We start from the raw sequence: 14,492 nt of genomic DNA, 5'->3' as shown, positions 1-14,492 counted from the left end.
CCTGCTCCTCGCGGGTCCCTCCCCCCCCCCGGCCCCCCCCCCCGCCCCCCCCGCACCAGCAGCTCCTCCTGCTCCTCGCGGGTCCCCCCCCCCCCCCCGGCCCCCCCCCCGGCCCCCCCCCGCCCCCCCCCGCACCAGCAGCTCCTCCTGCTCCTCGCGGGTCCCTGCCCCCCCCCGCCCCCCCCCGCACCAGCAGCTCCTCCTGCTCCACGCGGGTCCCAGCCCCCCCGGGGACCCCCCCCCCCGCCCCCCGCACCAGCAGCTCCTCCTGCTCCTCGCGGTTCCCGGCCAGGCCGTAGGTCGGGATCTCGCCCAGGGTGCGGCAGAACTCGGACGTGGCGTTGAAGACGATGGCGCCGGAGCGAGGGTCCGGCCCCGGGGCCCCCCCGAACCCCCGCACCAGCTCCAGCACCTGCGGGGGGACAGGATAGCAGGGGTGACCCCGTGGGTGCTGGTCACATATCCCATGGGTGCTGCTCAGGGGTCCCATGGGTGCTGCACAGAGGTCCACCCATGGGTGATACCCAGAGGGATCCCATGGGTGTTACACAGGGGTCCCATGGGTGCTGGGCAGGGGTCCCGTGGATGTTACACAGAGATCCATGGGTACTATGAGAGGATTCCATGGGTGCTATGGGGGCATCCCACGGGTGCTGCTCAGGGGTCCCATGGGCACTAGGGGGGCAGCCCATGGGTGCTGCACAAGGGTCCCATAGGTGCTGGGCAAGGATCCCGTGGGTGCTGGGCAGGGGTCCATGGGTGCTATGGGGGCATCCCATGGGTGCTGGTCACGGATCCCATGGGTGCTGCGCAGGGGTCCCATGGGCGACGACCAGAGAGATTCTATGGGTGTTACACTGGGGTCCATGAATACTATGAAAGGGTTCTGTGGGTACTATGGGGGCATCCCATGGGTGCTACAGGGGTGGCCCATGGTTGGTGGTCTAAGGAGTCCCATGGGTGTTGGCCAGAGGGATCCCGTGAGTACTACGAGGGGATCCCATGGGTGTTCTGGCGGGTCCCATGGGTACTCTGGGGGGGTCTCGTGGGTACTATGAGGGTGTCCCCTGGGTGCTCTGGGGGGATCCCATGGGTGCTCTGGGGGTCCCATGGGTGCTCTGGGGGGGGCCCATGGGTGCTCAGGGGGGTCCCGTGGGTGCTCTGGGGCGATCCCGTGGGTGTTCTGGGGGGGGCCCATGGGTGCTCTGCGGGGGTCTCATGGGTGTTCTGGGGGGATCCCATGGGTGTTCTGGGGGGATCCTGTGGGTGCTCTGGGGGGATTCCCATGGGTGCTCTGGGGGTCCCGTGGGTGCTCTCACCTTCTCCCCGGGCGCCTCCCGCAGCTGCTGCAGCTGCCGCAGCCTCCGGCCCTTCTCCAGCTGCTGCTGCAGCTCCTGCTCCGCATCGTCCTCGTCCAGCGCCCGCGGCGAGGCCGGGCCCTGCGCCTCCTCTGGGGGGGGCACCCGTCAGCAGGGCCCCCCCTGCACCCCCCAGCACCCCCCTGCACCTCCTCTGGGGGGGCACCCATCAGCAGGGCCCCCCCTGCACCCCCTGCGCCCCCCTGCACCCCCCGCACCCCCCCCTGCACCCCCCCCTGCACCCCCCCCAGTGAGGCCGGGCCCTGCACCTCCTCTGGGGGGGGCACCCATCAGCAGGGCCCCCCTGCACCCCCCCCGCACTCCCCCCCAGCGCCTGTGGCGAGGCCGGGCCCTGCGCCTCCTATGGGGGGGGCACCCGTGAGCAGGGCCCCCCGGCACCCCCCAGCACCCCCCAGCACCCCCTGCACCCCCCCCCCCCCCCCCTGCACCCGGGGTACCCCCCCAGCACCCCCAGCGAGGCCAGGCCCTGCACCTCCTCTGGGGGGGGGCACCCGTCAGCAGGGCCCCCCCAGCACCCCCCTGCACCCCCTCCACCCCCCCCTACATCCCCCAGCACCCGCCCCTGCACCCCCCGCCGCATCCCCTCCTGCACCCGGGGTGCCCCCCCAGCACCCCTCCCCCCCCGGGTTACCCCGTCAGCACTGCCCCCTGCACCCAGGCTACCCCCCTCGCTCCTGGGGTGCCCCCCCAGCACCCCCCCCGCTCCCGGGGTGCCCTCACCCTCGCTGCTGATGTCCATGCTCTCGAGGCGGGTGTCGTCAGAGGGGAGCTGGGGGGGGGCCCCCGGGGGGGGGCTGGAAGGGGCCTCCCCCTCCCCCTCCCCCTCGGCACCATCCTCATCCTCCTGCACCCGGCGGCCGCGGCCTCGGGACCTGGGGGGGGGGCACGTGGTAATGAGAGAGAGCTGGGGGCTGCTGGGGGGGGGGGCTGCTGCTCCCTACACCCCCGGCTGGGGTCCCATGGGTGCTCCTCAGGAGGGTCCCATAGGTGCAGGGGAGCCTGGTTGGTTGGGGGGTGCTGGTCGGGGGTCCCAGTTGGTGGGTGCTGGGTGGAGGGAGTCCCATGGTGCGGTCCCATGGGTGCTGGGTGCGCTGCTGCTCCCTATACCCCACGCTGGGATCCCATGGGTGCTCCTCAGGAGAGTCCCATAGGTGCTGGGGGGCCCAGTTGGTTGGGGGGTGCTGGTCAGGGCGTCCCAGTTAGGGGGTGCGGGGTGGGGGGAGTCCCATGGTGGGATCCCATGGGTGCTGGTCCGGGGGTCCCAAGGGTGCTGGGTGCGCTGGTGCTCCCTATAGCCCAGTCTGGGGTCCCATGGGTGCTCCTCAGGAAGGTCCCATAGGTGCAGGGGAGCCTGGTTGGTTGGGGGGTGCTGGTCGGGGGTCCCAGTTGGGGGGTGCAGGGTGGGGGGAGTCCCATGGTGGGGCCCCATGGGTGCTGGTCTGGGGGTCCCAAGGGTGCTGGGTGCGCTGGTGCTCCCTATAGCCCAGTCTGGGGTCCCATGGGTGCTCCTCACGAGGGTCCCATAGGTGCAGGGGAGGCTGGTTGGTTGGGGGGTGCTGGTCGGGGGTCCCAGTTGGTGGGTGCTGGGTGGAGGGAGTCCCATGGTGCGGTCCCATGGGTGCTGGGTGCGCTGCTGCTCCCTATACCCCACGCTGGGATCCCATGGGTGCTCCTCAGGAGAGTCCCATAGGTGCTGGGGGGCCCGGTTGGTTGGGGGGTGCTGGTCAGGGCGTCCCAGTTGGGGGGTGCGGGGTGGGGGGAGTCCCATGGTGGGATCCCATGGGTGCTGGTCTGGGGGTCCCAAGGGTGCTGGGTGCGCTGGTGCTCCCTATAGCCCAGTCTGGGGTCCCGTGGGTGCTGCTCAGGAGGGTCCCATAGGTGCTGGGGGGCCCGGTTGGTTGGGGGGTGCTGGTCAGGGGTCCCAGTTGGGGGGTGCTGGGTGGGGGGAGTCCCATGGTGGGATCCCATGGGTGCTGGTCTGGGGGTCCCAAGGGTGCTGGGTGCGCAGGGTGGGGGGTGCCGCGGGTGCTGGGTGGGGGGTGCCGCTCGGGGTGTGCTGGGTGCGCTGGGTGGAGGGTGCTGGGTGCCGCTCGGGGGGTGCTGCTCAGGGGGTGCCGGGTGCTGGGTGCGCTGGGTGGGGGGTGCTGGGTGCCGCTCCGGGGGTGCCGCTCAGGGGGTGCTGGGTGCTGGGTGCGCTGGGTGGGGGGGGTGCTGGGTGGGGGGTGCCGCTCCGGGGGTGCCCCCCAGCCCCACCTGGAGCCGAAGTCCCCGCGGGTGTCGCCGGGCGCCAGGGGCAGGAGGTCGTCGGCCCGAAGCGGTTTCTCCTTCCTCCGGAGGCGCCGGACGCGGCGCCGCGGCCGCCGGAACGTCTCCTGGGGGGGGCAAGGGGGGCCCCGGTACCCACAATGCCCCGGGGCACCGACACCCCCCCCCAGCGCCCTGGGACGGGAGCAGCCCCCACAGCCCCTCCCCAAAGAACCCCCATCACCCCAAACGGGCTGAAATCACCCCCAAAACAATCTCCCATCACCCCAAAACGACCCAAAACACCCCCAAAAAAACCTCCCATCACCCCAAAACGACCCAAAACACCCCCAAAAAAACCTGCCATCACCCCAAAAGGACCCGAATCACCCCCAAAAAAACCTCCCATCACCCCAAAACGACCCAAAACACCCCCAAAAAAACCTCCCATCACCCGAAAAGGACCCGAATCACCCCCAAAAAAACCTCCCATCATCCCAAAAGGACCCAAATCACCCCCAAAAAAACCTCCCATCGCCCCAAAAGGACTCAAATCACCCCCAAAAAAACCTCCCATCACCCCCAAAAGGAGCCAAATCACCCTCTAAAAGGACTAAAATCACCTCAAAAGGACCCAAATCCCCCCAAAGGACCCAAATCACCCCCAAAAAACCTCCCATCGCCCCAAAAGGACCCGAATCACCCCCAAAAAAATCTCCCATCACCCCAAAACGACCCAAAACACTCCCAAAAAAACCTCCCATCACCCCCAAAAGGAGCCAAATCACCCTCTAAAAGGACTAAAATCACCTCAAAAGGACCCAAATCCCCCCAAAGGACCCAAATCACCCCCAAAAAAATCTCCCATCACCCCAAAACGACCCAAATCACCCCCAAAAAAACCTCCCATCACCCCAAAAGGACCCAAATCACTCTCTAAAACGACTCAAATCACCTCAAAAGGACCCAAATCACCCCAAAACGACCCAAATCACCCCCCAAACCACCTCAAATCACCCTGAAAGCCCCCCCCAAAGGATTCAGATGATTCTCCAGCCCCCCCAAAACTACTTAACTCAGCCCAAGATCCCCCCAAAACAATTCAAACCACCCCAAAACCCCTCCAAGCCCCCCCAAAAGGACACAGACACCCCAAAGTCGTCGTCCCCCCCCCCCCCGGACTCACCATCTCCTGCGGCGTCAGGTACTCGGGGGCCAGGCGCAGGGGGGGCAGCTCCAGGCTCTGGGGTGCTGGGCCTGGGGGGGGGGGGACTGGTGGCGGGGGTCCCCTGCCCCCCCTCCCACTGTGCCCTGTGTCCCCAGGCGGAAGGAGGGGCGCTGGGGGGGGTCGGCGTATTTGGGGAGCACCACGTGTTCCTTGGGGCCCTGCAGCACAGGAACACACGGGATAACACGGCACAACACGGGATAACATGGCAGAACACGGGATAACACGGTTATGGGTGGGGGGGCGCACTCAGGGGGTGCAGGGACGGGGTTGGGGGGTACCTGGGGGGCAGCAGCGGGGTCCTCGTCCTCGTAGGGCACGTACGGGGGCTTCTTCTTGCGCAGCTCCAGGTTCTCCTGCGCCTGCTCCTCGGCCACCAGCGTCACGTTCACCAGCACGTCCTCGCTCTCCTCCAGCACCCCTGGGGCCGGGGGGGGGGGCACCCCATAACTCACCCCCCCAGCCCCACCACGGAGTCCCGAAACTCCCCCCCCCACCCCCCATAACCACCCCCCAGCTGCCCCACAACCCCCTTCCAGCCGCTTCCAAACCCTTCCCCTACGCCCCATAACGCCTCCAGCCACCCCCATGCTCTCCAAGCCCCCCCAAATACCCCCTATTCAAACCTCAGCCCCCCATAAAGCTCCTCCCAACCCCTTCCAACCCCCCGAGCGCCCCATAAGCACCCCCAAGGCACCCCATAACCACCCCCAAGGCGCCCCATAAGCACCCCAAGGCGCCCCATAAGCACCCCCAAGGCGCCCCATAAGCACCCCAAGGCGCCCCATAACCACCCCCAAGGCACCCCATAAGCACCCCCAAGGCGCCCCATAACCACCCCAAGACGCCCCATAAGCACCCCCAAGGCACCCCATAACCACCCCAAGGCGCCCCATAACCACCCCCATTGTGTTGCCAACACATCCTGCTCAATGTGGATGCGGCACCATGACCCCCCCACCCCTTTATGTCACTGGGGGGGTGGGGGGGGGTCGCGGAGCCCATGGCCCCCCCAACTCACCCTTGTCCTTGAGGGTGAGCACGAGGGTCTCCCCCTCCCGGAAGGCCCCCAGGTCGTGCTCCACCGTCAGCCCCTGCAGGTCCCGGGCACTATAGAGCTCCTGGGGGGGACACGGGGGGGTCAGGAGCGGCACCGGGGGGTCCCCGAGGGTTTCGGGGTGAAGCCAACTCACCCTCCTCCTCCTCATGAACTCCTCCTCCACCAGCGAGCTCACCCCGAACTCCTGGTCCATCTCTTCCAGCAGCTTGGCCTGGAGGGGGGGAGGCACAAGGGACGTGGCGCCGAGCCCTGCACCTCCTCAGGCACCCCGGGGGGGTGCTGGGGGGGCTCAGCGCGGCCTTCACCCCCTTTATTTGCGGTTTAAAGAGCTCAAACCCAAGGCGAAACAGCCCAAAAGCTTCGCTGCAACGTCTCCATGGGGCTGAGCAGGGGAAAACACGAACCAGCTCCAAAGAAAGAGCATCCAAAGCCCAACGTGAGCCTCGAGCCGAACCAACCCCGCACCGGGAGCGGCTGAACGGGCCCGTCCCGAGAGCAAAGCGCAAACCACGTAAAAATAGACTAATTTTTGCCTAAAAACCACTAAAAAAGCCCCAAAAAAACCTCCCATCGCCCCAAAAGGACCCAAATCACCCCCAAAAAAACCTCCCATCGCCCCAAAAGGACCCAAATCACCCCCCAAAAAACCTCCCATCGCTCCCAACTCTCTCCCTGGAGAAGGGAGTCCGTTGCCCAAAACCATCATTTTAGGATGATTTTTGGGTAACGTCAATAGAAAACACCCGTTACCCACCATTCGCTCCCAAACCACTTCAAAGTTGGGGTGAATTTAGCATTTTAAGCCTGTTCTTGTTAAATGGGGGGTGTTTGAGGGGTGCCCCCCCCTCACCCACCCTCTTCTCCGCCAGCTCCTTCTCCTGCTGCAGCTTGCGGCTCCTCTCGATCCAGGCGGCCGTGTCGTCCAGCCACGGGTCGTCCTCCCCCAGCGTCTTGATCTTCCTGCGCAGGGTTTTGGGCTTAAAAAGAGGCGTTTTGGGGTTCAAAGAGAACATTCGGAGGTTCCCGCCTCGGGGCCTCACCCCAGTTTCTGGTTGAGGAGCCGCTTCTCTTTGGCAGCCGCCAGCTTCTCCCGGATCTCCTCCCGCTGCCGCTGCACCAGCGGGTTGATGACATCCGCTGCCACCGGGTCCTCCTTGGTGCCGGCCTCTGGGGGGGGTTTGGGGGGACACAACACCCCGAAATGGGCGCTGGGTGTCCCCAAATCTAAGCGGGGTGTTGGGGGGGGGGGCACCACTCACCCTTCTTGACCGTCGTGGTCTCCAGCGGCTTCAGGCCCAGCTTGGCGCGGAGCTTGCTGGGGGCAGAAGGAGGAGGGGGGTGAGGGGGGATTGGGGCACCCAAAGGGGGGCACCCAGTGAGGGGGAGGGTGCGGGGGGGGGTCACTCACTTGGTTTCCTCCACGCTGAGGGATGACTCGGTCGCGGCAGCTTTAGGGGCTGCGGCTGAGGGGGGGGGATGAGTTAATGCTGCTGCACCCCTAGAGCTACACCCCTCCCAACCACCCCCTGTGTAACCCCACAACACCCCATAGCTACCCCCCACACCCACCATAGACCCCCAAAACTCCCCTACACCCCACAACCCCCCCCCAGGTGCCCCGCAACCCCTTCCAGCCCCCCCAAACCCCTCCTCTGTGCCCCACAAACCCTCCCAGATACCCCATAGCCAACCCCAGCACCCCATAAGCCCCCCCCAAACCCCTTCCAGCTCCCCCAAACCCCTCCTCTGTGCCCCTTAAACCCCCCCAGATACCCCATAGCCAACCCCAGCACCCCATAAGCCCCCCAAACCCCTTCCGGCCCCCCACAAACACCCCCAGTGCCCCATGAGCATCCTCAAGGTGCCCCATAACCACCCCCAGGGCACCAGGTACCCCAACAAACGCCCTCTCCAGCCCGCCCGGTTCCCTCCCTGAGCCCCACACCGATGCCCGGCGCCCCCCGCCCGCCTCACCGGGCTCCTCCCGCTCCTCCCGCCGCTCCCTCTTCCCGCGCCGCTCGGGCTCGGCGCCTCCGCGGCCATGGCCGCTCCTCCCCGGCTCCTCGGGGCCACTCCGGCGGGAGGACGAAGAACCGGAGCCGCCGCCGCCGCCGCCTCCACCGGAGCCGCCGCCGCCGCCGCTTCGCTCCCCCCGGGAGCGGCTGCGCTTCCCCCGGCGCTCGCCGCCGCGGTGCCGGTGCTTGCGGTGCTCGCGGGGCCGCCCCGCGGAGCCGCCGCCGCCGCCGCCTCCCCCCCCGCCGGGGCCGCCGCCGCCGCCGGCGGGGCCGGGGCCTCCTCGGCCGCCTCGGCCCCGCCTCGCTCCCGGTGCTTCTTCGAGGAGCCCATGGCCGCGCCGCCGCCACTTCCGGCAGCGACGCTTCACTTCCGGGCCATCACCACAGCAACAGCCTCGGTTCCGTGTCCCATTGGTTGTCGCGAAGGCGCCACCGCCGAGGGGCGCTGCCATGGGGAGGGGCGGGCACCTGGGAGGTACCATTCTGTGGGGATTGGGGGGGGAGGTGAGGGGGCTGCACCATGAGGGTGCCAGACGTGTGTCCGGACACCCCCAGGAAGATCGAGCAACGAGGATCTACTATCCCCAGAGACGGGGGTCCCGGTCAGGAATGCCCCGTGCGGGCGGCCGTGCGGGGAGCGTGGGGGGTGTCCCCAAATGGTACCTCCCCACAGTGCGTCAAAATGGCGCCTCCCCGGGGCGCAACAAAATGGGGGCGCAAGAAAGCGGCGGCGCGTTGGGGTGCAACAAAATGGCGGCCGTGGGGGGGGGTGCGGACACGACATACCGGAGAGGACGAGGGTGACGGGGCCCCCCGACGAGGAAGAGCGGCCGAGACCGTCACCCTCGTTGTTCACCCGCAGTGAGGGGCGGGGCGGGAGCTCCAAACCGCCCCCGGGGCCCTCGTTTCCCCCCCCCGGTGTCCGGCGCCGGTGTCTGCCCCCCCCCCGCGCCTCGTGCTTTTTGATCCGTCCTGGTCGGGCGCCCCAGCGGCGCCGGGGGCGTGGCCTGGGCGGGTGGGCGTGGCCAGCGAGGCTATAAGAGGCGGCGCCGCGGCGGCGGGGCTCCCCCCTCCGTGCAGTCAGCGGTGGCGAGCGCAGGCAGCGGCGGCACCGGCAGTGGTGAGCGGCCCGCGGGGGGCCCGGGGCTCCCAGAACGGGCTTTTTGGGGGCTCAGGAAGGGACTCAGGGTCTCACCCCGGGCTGCAGGGGGGATCCCCGGCCCGCTCTGAAGATATTGGGGTGACCGGGGGGGGATTTTGGGGTGCTGGGTTTCTGTCAGGTCTCCTATAAGGACATTGGGGTGCTTTGGGGGGGTTTTAAGGTTCTCCTATAAGGACTTTAGGGTGTTTTGTGGTGTATTAAGACTCGTATATAAGGGTGCTGGGGTGTTGTAAGGAGTGTTAAGGCAGTTCCATGAGAACATTGGGGTGCTATAGGCAGGGTAGTAAGACCCCCCCATAAGGCCATTGGGGTGCAGGGAGGTAGTTAAGGTCTTCCTGAGGCTTTCGGGGTGTCCGGGGCGGGGGTTTAAGGTGTAAGGAACATCCCAAAGCACATTTGGGGGGTCTCAGGATCACTCTGAAGGGATTTTGGGGGGGGGGTGCTCATGGGCCCTAATGAAATGCATTGGGGTGTCGTCCCCCCCCCCCCCAGACCATGGAGGCGGACACTGAATCCTCCCCCCGCGACCTGGAGCTGTCGGCACTGGAAGCGGAGAAGGAGCCGATGGCGGCGGCCGGGGAGGACCCGGCAGCTCCCCCGGAGCCCGAGCCCGGCGCCCCCGGCGGGGAGAAGAACGGGCTGGTGAAGCTGCCCGAGGAGCTGGGCCTCCCCATGGAGGCGGGGGGGGCCAAGTTCACGGGGCTGGGGAAGGAGGAGCTGCTGCGGGCGGCCGGGACCCCCCCCTGGGCCAAGGCTCGCGCCGTCCTCCTGCTCCTCTTCTGGCTCGGCTGGTTGGGGATGCTGGGGGCCGCCGCCGCCATCGTGGCCCGAGCCCCCCGCTGCCGGCCCCTGCCCCCCCGCTCATGGTGGGAGCTGGGGGCGCTCTACCGGGCCCCCCCCGCCGCTTTCGCCGGCGATCTCAAAGGTGAGAGGAGTGGGGGGGCCCTTATTGGTGTATCCCCCCCCCAATGACCTCCTCTGTTAGTTTATTTTCCCTAAAACACCATTCCCATTAATTTATCCCCCCCCCCAAACGCACCCCCCGTTGGTTTATTTCTTTCCTCCAAAAGAACCTTCTAATTAGTTTGTGTCCCCCCCCCAATGGAACCCCAACATTCAGGGGAGCCCCCCTTGTGCTGCCCTAATTTCATCAGCCACAGGGTGGGGGCAGTGAGTCAGCGTTGCGGGGGGGGGGCCACCTCACTTTGGGGGGGGGTTATGGCTTTAAGGGGCTCCCCTCAGTCTGGGAGAGTCCCCCAAATCCTAACGGGGAGGATGGGAGGCCCCCCCCCCCCAAATTGAGTTGGGGTTTGGGCTGCCCAAGAGCTTTTTGGGGGTCCTGGGGGGGGCGTGTGGCAGATTTGGGGTTCACCCCCCCCCCCGTTCCAGGTGTGGCGGCGCGGCTGGAGCACGTGGCGGGGCTGCAGGTGAAGGGGCTGGTGCTGGGGCCGCTGCACCCCCAGAGCTCGGGGCTCCCCCAGGACACCCCCTTGGAGCGGCTGGACCCGCTGCTGGGCTCCCTCCCGGACCTCACCCACCTCCTGCAGGCCGCCAAGAAGAAGGGTGAGGGGCACCCGGGTGCGGGGGTGCGGGAGGCTTTGGGGTGCCCCAAAAGTGGGGGCGCCCCCAGTGCCACGGGGGGCTGGGGGTATAGGTCAGGGGCTGCAGCTCAGTGCTAAAGGGGGTACCCCAGTACTTGGGGGGGTTTGACCCTTCCCCCTTGTGACCCCCCCCAGGGCTCCAGGTGATCCTGGATTTGACCCCCAACTACTTGGGGGGCTCAGCCTGGTTTGAGCCGGCGGTGGCCGAGGACCCCAACTTCCAGGACAAGGTCAAGGTGTGTGGGTGCATTGGGGCAGTTATGGGGGGCTGTGGGTGGCGTTAGGACAGCTATGGGGTGCATTGAGACAGCTATGGGGTGCTCTGGGTGGCCATAGGGCAACTCTGGGGTGCTGTGGGCACTCATGGGGGACTGTGGGTGGCCTTAGGACAGCTATGAGGTGCATTGAGATAGCTCTGGGGTGCTCTGGGTGGCCATAGCGCAGGTCTGGGGGTGCATTGGGGCAGCTCTGGGGTGCATTGGGACAGTTATGGGGGGCTGTGGGTGGCGTGTGGACAGCTATGGGGTGCATTGAGACAGCTATGGGGTGCTCTGGGTGGCCATAGGGCAGCTCTGGGGTGCTGTGGGGTAACCTGGTGAGTTGAGGGGCAGCCATGGGGTGCTGCGGGTGGCCATAGGGGCAGTTATGGGGTGCTTTGGGGGGGCCGTAGGGCAGCTATGGGGTGTTTTGGGGTGGCCATAGGGCAGCTATGGGGTGAATCGGGGTGGCTATGGGGTGTGCTGTGTGGCCATAGGGTGCTGGGGGTGACCCAGTGGGCTGAGGGGCAGCCATGGGGTGCTGCGGGTGGCCATAGGGCAGCTATGGGGTGTTCTGGGGTGGCCATAGGGCAGCTATGGGGTGAATTGGGGTGGCCATAGGGCAGCTATGGGGTGTTTTGGGGTGGCCATAGGGCAGCTATGGGGTGAATTGGGGTGGCCATGGGGTGTGCTGGGTGGCCATAGGGTACTGGGGGTGACCCGGTGGGCTGAGGGGCAGCCATAGGGTGCTGGGGGTGGCCATGGAGCAGCTGTGGGGCGCTGCGTGTCGCTGTGGGGCAGAGCGCTGACCCCCCCTGCCCCACAGCGGGCGCTGAGCGTGTGGCTGGAGCGCGGCGTCACCAGCTTCTTCCTGGATGGCATCGAGGAGCTGAAGGTGGGGCTCGGGGCTTTGGGGGGGGGGGGGGCGGGAGTGGGGGGCTGGAGAGGGCTCTGTGGGGCAGGAATGGGGCTCTGTGGGGTGACCCCCCTCTTCCTGCCCCCCAGCCCTCAGTGTTGGCCGAGTGGCGGAACCTGACGGAGCAGAACAGCTCCGACGGTGTCCCCAGGTCTGTGTGTGCCCCCCCCCCCCGCTCCTCCTGCCCCCCCACCCCAGGGTGCTTGGGGGGGGGGGGCACCCTCCCCTGACCCACTGCCCCCCCCTCCCGTTTTCAGGGTGCTGGTCGGGGGCACGCGCCTGCGGGACCCCCCCTCGCTGCTGGCGCTGCTCAACTCCTCGGCCGTGGGGCTGGTGCTGGGGCCCTTCCTGGAGGCGCTGGGGCCCAACCCCCCCGGCCCCACGCTCGCCCCCCAACTGCTGGACTTCCTGCGTCCCAAAACCCCCCTGGCCTGGAGCGTGAGTCCCCCAAACCCCCCCCGGGACCCCCAAATTCCCAACCCCCCATCATCCCCCGAGCTTCCTGTATCTGACCCCCAACCTCTGGGATCCCCTGAAATCCCTTCAAGCTCCCCCCAGGACCCCCCTTATACGCCCCACACAGCCCCAGGGGGGCCGGGGTGGGGGGGATGAGGTGGGGAGGGATGGGGGGTGACCTGGTGTGTGTGTCCCCTCCCCGCAGGTGGGGTCCCCCTGGCAGCACCTCGCGGGGCTGAGCCCCCTCCGGGCCCCCCAGCGCCTTCTCCTGCTCTGGTCCCTGCCCGGGACCCCCGTGCTCAGCTATGGGGACGAGGTGGGGCTGAGAGATGACGATCGGGGGGGGCCCCTCGGCACCCCCCAACCTGGCCAGGTATGGGGGTGGGGGGGCGATGTGGGGACACACACAGAGTTTGGGGGGAAAAGGGGTGGATTTGGGGGAGATTTTGGGGTGCTATGGGGCTGAGGGTGGGATTTGGGTCCTGGGCGGTCTGGTTTGGGGTGTCATGGGGTGGGAGGTGTGATGTGGGGGGGAGAGAAGGCTATGAGGGGTATTTGGGGGCTGGTTTTGGGGTGTCATAGGGCTGGGGGTGGGATGTGGGGGGGGAGAGAGGGGTGTGAGGGGTATTTGGGGGCTGGTTTTGGGGTGTCATGGGGCTGAGGGTGGGATGTGGGGGGGAGAGACGGGTGTGAGGGGTATTTGGGGGCTGGTTTGGGGGTGTCATGGGGCTGGGGGTGGGATGTGGGGGGGGGACAGGGGGGTATGAGGGGTATTTGAGGGCTGGTTTGGGGGTGCCATGGGGCTGAGGGTGGGGGGACAGGGGGGTATGAGGAGTATTTGGGGGCTGGTTTGGGGGGCTGGGACGAAGGTTCGTGACCTGTGACACCCCCCCCCCAGCTGACCCCGATGCCCTGGGACCTGATCGAGGGGATCCAGGAGGGCGACAACAGCACCGAGGTGGGCGGGGCCTGGGCGGGGTGGGCGGGGCTTGGCCTTAAAGGATCGCGGGGGGTGGAGCCTGTTCAGGGGCGGGGCTTCCCAGGGCTCCGAGGGGCGGGGCTTTCTCAGGGGGTGGAGCGTGTTTTAAAGGGGCCGCGGCCCCGGGTGGGTGTTTCTTAAAGGGGCAGCCCCCCCCCGCCCCGTCGTGCCCCGTTGCTGTAACGCTGCCTGCCCGCAGGCCCGGCTGCTGGAGCTGTGCCGCCACCTGGGCGCGCTGCGGGTCCGGGAGCGGTCGCTGTCGCTGGGGGATGCTGAGGCCATTCCTGCCGATCCGGCGGCCGCTTTCCTGCGGAGCTGGGACCAGAGCGACCGGTTCCTGGTGGTCCTGAACCCCGGGGCGCAGCCACTGACTGAGCTGGCCCTGCAGGACCCCCGCCTGCCCCCCCGCGCCACCCTGCGCCTCAGCACCCACCACCCGCTGCCTGCTGACCCTCATGTCGACCTGGGGGCCCTCAAGCTGCGGCCCTATGAGGGGCTGCTGCTCAGCTTTCCTTATACCCCGTAGTGCCTGCCCTGCCCCACAGCATCTGTGGAGCAGGAACAGGGTCCCTTCCACCCCCAGCATGCAACATCCCAGCACCCACAGGACTGGGTGACCTCACCCCAGCACTCACAAGTGGACTGACCCCATCCCACCCACCCAGCACCCATCAGAGCCTGGGGGGAATATACAGCACCTATATGTGGCCTTACCCCTGCCCCCCCAGCACCCACAAGACGGGGGGGAAATCCCCCTTTTGTGTTCTATTCTGGGGCTCCTCCCTTCCCCTGGGGGTTTGGGGGTCCCTTCCTTCCCCATACACTCCTTTTTGGTGGGCCTCTTGGCCGTGGTGGGGTCCTGGGGTTGGGAGGTTCCCCTCTTGTCCCTAAAGGAGTGCTTGGGGTGCTCCCTTTGCCCCCCAGTACTGATTAAACGAGCTGCATTTGTGCCTTTGTCTTTGTCTTTGGCTATGAGGGACGTGGCAGAGGGGTTGCGGGGGTGACCCAGGCTTTGGGGCATTGTCTGGGCCAGCAAGGGGGGGGGGGTGGGGGGTGGGGATGCAGGAGCTGAACTGTGGGGGGGTGCTCAGAGGGCAATTTGGGGATACAGGAGGGATTTGGGGGTGCAGGGGGCATGTGGGGGGGGCAGCAGCACACGTGGGGGTGTGGGGAGGCCACAGCTGGGTTTGGGGGA

The 14,492-nt window shown here is 67.5% G+C and overlaps 2 protein-coding genes across 3 annotated transcripts; one reads left to right on the top strand and one right to left on the bottom strand.

Moving 5' to 3' along the window:
- Positions 1–190: 190 nt before the first annotated feature.
- Positions 191–8,786, bottom strand: SART1 (spliceosome associated factor 1, recruiter of U4/U6.U5 tri-snRNP; the record flags this gene model as incomplete). The annotated part of the gene is made up of 14 exons (XM_030474460.1): positions 8,713–8,786; positions 7,886–8,409; positions 7,320–7,374; positions 7,171–7,226; positions 6,952–7,078; positions 6,766–6,871; positions 6,045–6,122; positions 5,873–5,972; positions 5,133–5,272; positions 4,830–5,009; positions 3,633–3,751; positions 2,100–2,251; positions 1,320–1,450; positions 191–412 (listed from the first exon to the last, which is right to left on the bottom strand). Coding segments are annotated over exons 2-14 (1,989 nt in total), but the record flags the coding sequence as incomplete, so codon positions are not given.
- Positions 8,698–14,247, top strand: SLC3A2 (solute carrier family 3 member 2). Of its 2 annotated transcripts, none has more exons than XM_030474499.1 (10): positions 8,698–9,046; positions 9,581–10,013; positions 10,478–10,651; positions 10,825–10,925; positions 11,773–11,841; positions 11,952–12,013; positions 12,120–12,300; positions 12,524–12,691; positions 13,217–13,276; positions 13,497–14,247. In XM_030474499.1, the coding sequence occupies exons 2-10, from the start codon at positions 9,584–9,586 to the stop codon at positions 13,821–13,823; spliced, it is 1,572 nt and encodes a 523-aa protein (XP_030330359.1). In that variant the 5' UTR covers positions 8,698–9,046; positions 9,581–9,583; the 3' UTR covers positions 13,824–14,247. The 2 variants fall into 2 exon arrangements, with proteins under 2 accessions (XP_030330359.1, XP_030330360.1); XM_030474500.1 differs by having other exon boundaries at positions 8,979–9,025.
- The last annotated feature ends 245 nt before the right edge of the window (positions 14,248–14,492 follow it).

The sequence above is a fragment of the Strigops habroptila genome, unplaced genomic scaffold (assembly GCF_004027225.2).
Source record: "Strigops habroptila isolate Jane unplaced genomic scaffold, bStrHab1.2.pri NW_022045597.1_ctg1, whole genome shotgun sequence".
Classification (NCBI taxonomy): Eukaryota; Metazoa; Chordata; class Aves; order Psittaciformes; family Psittacidae; genus Strigops; species Strigops habroptila.
This window is presented reverse-complemented; position numbering and strand designations above follow the sequence as displayed.